Source organism: Hipposideros armiger, unplaced genomic scaffold (genome assembly GCF_001890085.2).
Source record: "Hipposideros armiger isolate ML-2016 unplaced genomic scaffold, ASM189008v1 scaffold_581, whole genome shotgun sequence".
Classification (NCBI taxonomy): Eukaryota; Metazoa; Chordata; class Mammalia; order Chiroptera; family Hipposideridae; genus Hipposideros; species Hipposideros armiger.
This window is the reverse complement of record NW_017731931.1, coordinates 221,360-230,344: the sequence shown is the minus strand read 5'-3', so window position 1 is coordinate 230,344 and position 8,985 is coordinate 221,360. Positions and strand designations below refer to the sequence as shown.

At 44.5% G+C, this 8,985-nt stretch overlaps 1 protein-coding gene across 2 annotated transcripts in view; it reads right to left on the bottom strand.

Annotated features, from left to right (window-relative positions):
• AHCYL1 (adenosylhomocysteinase like 1) overlaps window positions 1–8,547 on the bottom strand; it is a 50,446-nt gene extending 41,899 nt beyond the window's left edge. The window contains exon 1 of one of the 2 annotated variants that reach the window (XM_019624167.1): window positions 8,063–8,547. In XM_019624167.1, the coding sequence (XP_019479712.1) occupies window positions 8,063–8,182 (120 nt within the window). In that variant the 5' untranslated portion in view covers window positions 8,183–8,547. The remainder of the gene's footprint in view (window positions 1–8,062) is intronic. The other variant, XM_019624168.1, reaches the window with a different exon arrangement.
• Window positions 8,548–8,985: the final 438 nt, after the last annotated feature.

Here is an 8,985-nt window from a genome sequence, read left to right as displayed (position 1 = left end):
AAAGAAACCAACAACCTCAGCTTTGTTCCAAAGATAAACTACAATCTGGAAACTTCATCTCATCAGTTTCTGGATCTGTAAAAGGAATGAAATAGTATGGCTTAGAGGCCTGTCCTTCTAAAACCCTTTTAAAACCTGGGTTTTAAACCCAGGATCCATGGATGAGTTTCGGAGAGTACCATGATATGTTTTGAAAGTGTATGCAAGTGTTTGTGCTCCTGAATTTTCCTGAGGAAAGACTCATGATTTTCATAAGATTCTGAAAAGGATCTGTGACTCAAAAGATTAAGAACCATTGTTCTAGAGTCTCTAATCCAGTGACTATCTCCGGAGCAATCCCTCAAACTGGCAAAAGAGAAACCTACTTAAGTTCTCTACCTTCCACGGAGCTCTGTATACTTACTGACCACTCTTCTGAAATTACAGAGACAGGTTGTGCACTTTGAAAATTCAGGGTGAAGAGCTCTTTTCTTCAGCTCCTAAATAAAGCTAACTGTCATGACAGCCCAAATAAGTTTGCCTTAAAGCCTTTGAGGAAGGAGATGGGGGTGGACCAGGTGGTCAAAGAGGGCACAGCAGAATATGTTCTCCCAACTTTCCTGATGGGTCCTTTTTAAAAAATTTCAGCCTCCAAAGATCATAATGGGAACAGGTCACAGCCCCAAAAACTTTAACTTGAGGTCAAGCCAGTCCTGGGGGAAAGGGATAAAGTAATTCCCATTATACCCATGGAAATCTGTGCCCCAAAGATTCACCTTAATACAATTAAAGTACTAGGAGAGTTGAAACCATTTATTAAAAAGAGGACTCCCCAAATCCTGACATTACTCAAAGCACAGTGATACAAACAACTTCATTCAGAAGGCCAAAATGAATGAAACATGGTTACACTCATCTCCTCTCGGCCTTCAACCCCTTCATCAGCCGCTCACCAATTCACCCTCCAGCTCACAGAGCTGCAGATCCTGCACATTAGCAGTTTCCTTGGCACTCTGAGCAGAGGCTCAGTGGGATTCCAGTGATGCCATTGTACACACACAAGTTCAGCAGAGAAGAGAAAAATCTATCAACAACAGGGCTTGCTCTGGCTGGGCAGTTCTACAGACTATAAAGAACTAAGCCTGAGGCAGGTCCAAGATGAACAGCACGGAACAGTGAGCAGTCCCCAGCCCCTCATGTTTAAGCCTCATTCTAGCATACAACTGAGTGTAGGGTGTCCATTTTCAGCAATTAAGCCCTACAGGTTGAATACAGAAGCACATTAGCCGAAGCATTTGGGGGCTTTCACGGCAGGAAAGCAGGAGCAAAAAAGACAAATGTTGTATGATTTCACTTATACTGGGGGTGCCAAAAAAATGTATACACATGACTTGTATTCATCTTTTGTTATCAGTATATATTACAATTTTAATAGCTTTTTCCTTTCTTAAAATGTGCATACATTTTTTTGGGCACTCTCTGTATATGGAATCTAAAAATAACAAAACAAATGAACAGAAACAGACTCATAGATACAAACAATGAATTGATGGTTGCCAGAGGGGAGGGAGGTGGGAGGTGGGCAAAAAGGTGACGGGGATGTAGAGGCACAAACTTCCAGTTATAAAATAAATCAATCATGGGAATGTAATGTACGGCATTGGGAAACCAGTCAATAATGTAATAACTTTGTAAAGTGAAAGATGGTTACTAGACTTATCATGGTGCTCACTTCGTAAGGTATATAAATGTCTAATCACTATGTTGTACACCTGAAACTAATATAACATTGTATGTCAACTATAATTTAAAAAAATGAAAGAACGAACGAACAAACGAATAAGCAGGTGCATGCTTAGACAGTCCTAGATTTGTGGTTCTGTCAAAGTCCTTTCCAATCTCTACCCCAGCCTCCAAATACTACCTTTTACCGGTAGTTCATTAAGCATTTTTAATTGGTGTCCTGTTTGGGCAGTAAATGATTAAGCCCCATTATATACTGCTAAGCACTACCAATCATTATATGTATTCTGAGATTAAGGCACCAGAATCCTTTAGAATAATTGAAGAGATAGGAACAAAAATGAAACCAGTCTGAGTGTCCACAAGGGCTGAGGTGTTCCACCCTAATTCCATAACTGCTGTGGAGCAAAGGCCACACATTTCTGCAGGAGAATATCAGTTATACGTAATTAGGAACAGGCTGTTTAGAGCAGAGGGAAACAGTGCCTGGGGGAGGGAACTGAGTACACAGGGATGCAATCTGAAGGTGACTATTAAAAAGATAAAGACATAGCTCAGAGGAGTCTTTGGGATGGTTTCATGTAATTCAAGGATTCTAGTTTGGGAAGACTCCTCTAAACTACTGCAGATTGAAGAAACAAACTCCTGGACTCAGCCAGACTAGTGTCTGATAAAACACCCACATTCTGTGGGTGCACTGTGTGCTTTGGGGGATCAGGTGTTGGAATGGTCAGGTAGAGCATAGCCCACTGTCATGAACAAGTTCTAAGTTCTCCCATGGTCTATGTACCTCCTAGAAATCAACAACTATTTAAGTGTTCAAAGGTGTAAGTAAGCTCTACATAAAATAACATCTTTGTCAGGTAACATTTTTTTCCTGTTAAAAAGACGTTCCAATAGAAACATCTTTGTTTTGGCTCTTTAAGGATATTTCAGGGCCGGCCGAGTGGCGCATTGGTTAAGAGCTGGCTTGGGACACCAGAGGGCCCCGGTTCGGATCCCACATATGAGGGCCAGTGACACTGCCCTCCACAGCTAAGATGCTGAACAACAGCTCAACCTGGAGCTGGGCTGCTGTGAGTCGCTGGCGACGGCGTAGGCTGCAGCCCCTGTGGCAGTGGGTTGCCATGGGCTACCGTATGTAGCCAGCGTGAGCGGCCAGCAGCTGCAGTGAACAGCCATCTAGAAGCCGGCGACTGATCTGCCTCGGCCGGGAAGAGCGCAGTTATGGTGCCAACTTGGGCCAGTGAAGCGACGTCCTCCACAACTAGACTGAAGAACAAAAGGACAGCAACTTGTCTGTTCCCCTTTCCCCAATTCCCCAATAAAAATCTTTAAAAAAAAAGAAAAGAATATTTCAAATAGGTCAGGACATTTTTCAGAATGTAAGGAGGCACTGTACCAGGCTCATCATGATATATGGTCACCCTAGTTATAAGGGAGTAAATACACTAAGTAGTATTTACTAAATGCTAACCCCCTCAATAATCCTATAGTACAATTACTATCATTTTACAGATAAGAAAATGGAAGCTCGAAGTCCATGCCCTTGACCACTGTGATATACAGTCTTAAAAAACTTAAAAGTAGCTGGGGGAAAAAAGGACACATAATCTACAAAGAAATAATTAGAAAGACAACTGACTTTTATTTAGTGATAATTAAGACCAGGAGGCAATGGAAAAATACCTTCAAAGTGTTAATAAAAATAACTGTCAACCTAAACTGTGTACCCAGCAAAACTATCTTTCAAGAATGAAAGTGAAATAAAGTCATTTATAGATAACAGAAAGGAAGGAAAAGAGGGAGGGAGGAAGGAAAAGAGAGGAAGGAAGGAGGAAAGAAAGGAGGAAGGAGGAAGGAAAGGAGGAAAGAAAGGAAGAAGGAAGGAAGGATGGATGAAGGCTTAGATAGGTTAGACCATTTGTCCAAAGTCACACAGCTATTAGATAGCAGAGACCTGACTCCAAATGCTTGACTTACATTGTATTACTCAGTTTTAGGAACAAAAAGGGAAAGTTAAAAAGGCTTCATGTAACAGCCAGGCAACAGTGGGATAGCAGAAAACTACCTGAATGAATCAGGGAAATACGGAATCCGAAAAGGTGACCACAATTCTATGTGAATTTTTAACTGCTTACCATATGCAAGGCACTGATAGTGTTGACAAGAGTGGGAAGGACAACTTGTGCTAAGAATTCTTGTTTAACTTTGGATTCTTGGATTTAAGGTTGGAACAACCTCTGGTTAATGCAAACATGATGGGGATGCTTCTGACCCACCTCAATATGATGGGCTATGAATTATTATATCCAGAATATAAAGGTGGCCCTTCTTTTTAAAATTTTAATATTCACATTCCCAAACTTGAGAAACAGGTATAAATGATTCTACTTTACTGGCCAGTTCCTTTAAATAAGAGCTCTTAAGAGGGCATTTCAGTACTTGTTTATAGACCATAGTTACTTGAAGTGGCAGAGTAAATTTATGAGGAATCACAGGCAACTGAAGGTTTACATTCTATGTATCAAAATACATTAAAAACTTTACAAGAATGTTATACTGGGTAACTGACACTAAATCCACATTATACTCTCCTGATAAAACAAATGGTTGGCATTTGCAATATTGCTAGCAAGGTATCCAGACAATGAACAGATTACTCTGTTACAAGTTAAATGTCTCAAGGAACTTAGAACAAGTAATATGGAAACTAGTATCGAACTAACTAAACAGAATCAAATAAGAAAAAGAGAAGTAATCCATATCTGTGGAGAAATCTAAACAAGATAGGATCTTCTTACACGTCTGACTCCTGTTCAAAGACTGACACTAAAACAGTAGCCTCTAGAGACTCAAGAGACACTAATGATGTGGAGAAGACAGGAAATGTCAGCCTATCAAATCTCTTCTCAGTAACTCTAAGAAGTACTGGTGTAAATTCTATAAAACTGCACCAAGAATTAGCTACAACATAATACTCAAGAGGAGCATCATGGGTTCCACCCAATAGGTTAACATCTAAGCAGTACTCACTGGGGCTCTACCTGGTATGTTTCCTAAGTCTCCACCAACCCCTTTGATGAATTAGTGCTATATATGCTTTATTCAAATAAAGAATATCCTACGATCAAAAGTAATTTCTTTTGTGTTCTCGCTCTCCTTCAGCCTGTTGTGTTAGTGGTACAGGTCTGCACAAATCCTAGGTCAAAGCCTAACGTATCACTTCAGAGAGTGTTCCCCCGCCCAATGTTCATAAGTGCAGAGAACAGCAAATGTCCTGATAGGCCTGCCAGAGAAACATGTCTACCTTAGGAGGTTTTATCAACAAGATGGAGATCTGGGTTTACTCTATGGGAAAAAAATCAACTTGACACAATGTCAACTGCCAAAGGCCCAAGGTGGCTATCACCCCTGCAATACAAAGGAGCAGAAAAGGTGTGTCCTCATCCACCTTTTTTACTGGATCTGGCACCGTCTGACTTCTGGCTCTTCTCCAAAGTCAAAATGACCATGAAAGGTAAAGGTTTTGAATTGATTCAGGACATCAAGGCAGCCATGACAGCGCAACTAAAGACAATCATGAAAGAGGACTTCCAGAACAGCTTCAGAAAGTGGCAAGAACAATGGGATAAGTGTGTTCGAAGCGGAGGCTAGGGGGGTATTTTGAGGGGGATTAATGATAATGTGTCTTTTATAATAAATTTTTAAAAATTTAAAAATTCAGTGTATTTTTTTATCACACCATGTAGCACACTGTGGTAGACAGAAAACAAAACTGAGTCAGTTATGATTATAATTGAAGAATATCGGTATCTATGCTTTTAATTGATGGACATCCACTCTTTCCCAAACAAAGTAAATAAAGTTTCACCAGTTACATTGGAAACTGATCTGAGGACCATCAAGGTCACCCTGAAGTAACCTATAGCCGCTGACTGGCACCAGAAATGTCCTCAATTCCCAAGGGGCCTCAGGGCTTGGTATGATTCAAGAATTAATTGGCCTAGAGCCACACCGGAATCCTCCCAGGTGAAGGGCAGTACCATTTTTCTCACAACATTCAGTACACGCCAAGCTACATTTTTTTCTCTTACTTTTTCTCATGCTTTCTCACAGTATTAACACATGGCAGAGGTACAAAAGTGACTTAGGTCATAATATCCAATTCAGCCAAAGTTCTGAAAAAATGGATCACCTAGGACTTGCTGCTACGTGACCTTGATTAGTCCTCAACCAACTCATTAACTAAATAAATGCCTTTTATCATCACTAGGGGAAGGGTAATTAGTCATCATAAAACACTTTAATACAAAGTGCTGTGTAAATGCTAAACAATAAAGCTCAGAAAGAGCAAGATTAATAAGAAACACGAGGATACATTTACCAGCAAATGGAAACTTAAATGGGGTCTTCCCACATTCCTAGCAGAGATTGCTTCTGAAAGCTAATGGAATGAGTCTCTAAAATCATTAGCACTTGGCCTGACAATAATACATGAGCAATATTCCTCCTGGGAAGAAAAGAGGAAAAAGGATTATTTATTCCTGGTAGGCAGTCATACGGACGTCTCAATTAGTAGTTAGCCAGGCGGGCAATTAATATTTGAGTACCTACTATATGCTAGGTACAGACAGAGCTAGGCGCGATGGTGAACGAGTCCCTGCCTTTATGGAGTTTACAATCTACAATACAAACTTTGTCTTATTAATAGTGGCGTTTGCAAAAATAAAGGCTTACTAAAATAAAGGCAAGTATGAATAAAGGTGCCTAATCCCTGAAGCAGTCAAAGGAGGGACAGGCTAATGGGGAAGAGGACGAGTTCAGGGAGTTAGGGTACCAAGGATTTCCCAGTTCTTTCCTCTAACTCACCACAGGCACTACCCTTAAGTATTCTGCTTATAAGGTTGTGTCTGTGTCTCCGTTTAATGCAGATCACAAAAGGTACTGCCCAACAAAGCAGAGCGCTGAACTGAGAGCACTAAAAATAAGGTTAATCAGGCTCCTTAGAATCAAGGGATCTTCTACAACCTTTTTTAAAGCATGCTACTAGTAAGATCTTAATTTCATGGGAAAATGGAGTTAAACCACACAATTGTGACCTGTCTTTTCAATCCTGCATTTGATTTCTGGAGGTGGATTAATTTCCTTAAAAAAAGTTTAAGTAGTTCAGGTGCAGAAGCCTCAAGGATTGTAACTATTCCTGCAAACCTGGCTTTGTTTAGCTTTATACAAGCACTGCATCCATCAAAGGCTGTAGGTAAGGACAGCCTTGAAACACACTGTTTTCATACAGGAGGGAAATATTTATCCAGGTTCCCACTGGTTTCAGAAAGGTCACCTCTCAGCAAAGGTTTCCTGGTGTACTGTTAACTGGATGCCAGGTATGTGGAAAGTCAAGATGTGGTTGGCAGCAAATACTCAGAAAGCACTAGGGATCCTAGTTCCACCATTCTGAGAGCTAGTTAGATTGAAAGCTCCAAAGGTTGCCATTTAATCTTCCACGACAAGAGAATCAGAAGGGCGTCCTTTGAGCTCAACCCACAATACAATAGAGGAAACTTGTTCTGCCTCAGTAAGTGCAGTCAAGAATGAGCAATCGTTCCATCCCACTCACCCCTCCATCCCACCCTAGCTCCCTTCTCAAGGAAAGCCCAGGTGGTCTCTTCACATGACTCTGCGATCAACCTGGATTCATGACAGTGTCTTTTGTCACCAACCTCCAAATTCATTTTTTACGTGTGTCGAAGCAACTGGACGACTGTAGGTGAAAATCATGGTTTCCTTTTCAAGCTCATGATGCCCTCATTGCTTTCACCTGCATAAAAGAGCTAGCTAGCTCCACGCATTTTCCCGGCTTGCCTCCAAGCTAGCACGCAGTTGTTGGATAAACCGTCCACTGCTCCCAAAGATTTGCCCCAAGAAGCTTTACCAGATGTACCCACTCACTTGAAAGGAGATTTTCTGTACATCCCCATCCCCTGGGGCTGGCAACAAGGGTCAACTGAGTTGGTTTCACCTCCCCTCCCACTCCCGTCTTCGAAGCCCTTCAAGACCCAAGAAAACTCAGGGGCAAATTTAAGGCCCAACCCTGTCGGGTTTCAGAAAGATCCCGAGATCCCGGAGGACTAGGGCCGAGGGACAAAGGAAAGTGAGGTCAGGGGCGGCCTTTCCAGCTCGGGATAGGCCTGGGGCCGCTCACCCGCCACCGCTACACCATTTCAGTCGTCCCCGACACCCTCGCCCCCAAAGTCGCGAACTAGCTGGAGCCCGGGGCTCGCTCGCGCCCCTTCCGCGAGGCCCCAGTCCAGGCCCCTGCCGCCACCCAGAGCCCCCGCACCTTCTTGGGCGCCTTGGTGACGGTGGCCATGAAGGAGTACTTCTCGGCGTCCTCAATCTCCTTGGCCTGCTTCAGCTCCTCCCCGACCCCGGGCAGCGGCATCGCGTCAGGCATCGACATCCCCCGGCCGGCCGGGCCCGCGGCTGATCCGCCGCCCCCGCCTCTTTCCCTCTCTGGCGTCCGCCCACCCGCCCGCGCGGAGCACTCCGACACGCGTTCGCCCACCACCCCGCCTGGCCCCACGCCGAGCCGCGTCCGGTGCAGAGGTGCTGGGGCCGGCGCCTCGTCCGCTCCGCGGTCCAAGACAGCCGGACAGCTACGGCAGCGACAGGCGCCCCAAAATCAGCAACGCGGAGCTCCGACCGGCCCGCGCAGCCACCTCCGCTACACGCACACACGCACGCAAAGTAAGGGTAAAGGGTGGTGACGCCACGTCAAGTACTGGCAGCTCCGGGGAGGGGGAATGGGCGGGGAGAAACGGCGCTTGGTCATGACGTCACCACGCAGGACTGGGCCACCGAAGCCCCTCCCCTCTACTTCCCAGCTCGCTGGTGAAGCTTCCAGGGTGAGTCGGACCCTTGGCGCCGCCAGGTGGCGCCATCAGCCCGGTGAGCGGCGCGTGGTTCCTGCAGGGATACCGCGGAACTGGGAGTGAGGGGGAGCGACTTTGGGCTGTGGGGTTCCGGGCAAGGTCTCAGAAGAACATAAGGAGGGTGCTTGGGATCAAAGACCAGAGTCCCACACGATACATCTTGCAGCCAGTCCTAGGAAACATCGGGGCCCAAGATAGCGCACTCACTCACTGCCCCGCCCCAGGCCCTTTGGACCAGAAGCCCCTTCCCAAGAGGCGGTGTTTGCTTCTGACTCCGTAATAGTGGGCAGAACAGGCTCAGAGCAGTGTGGTTTCTGCACAACCTTTTGTG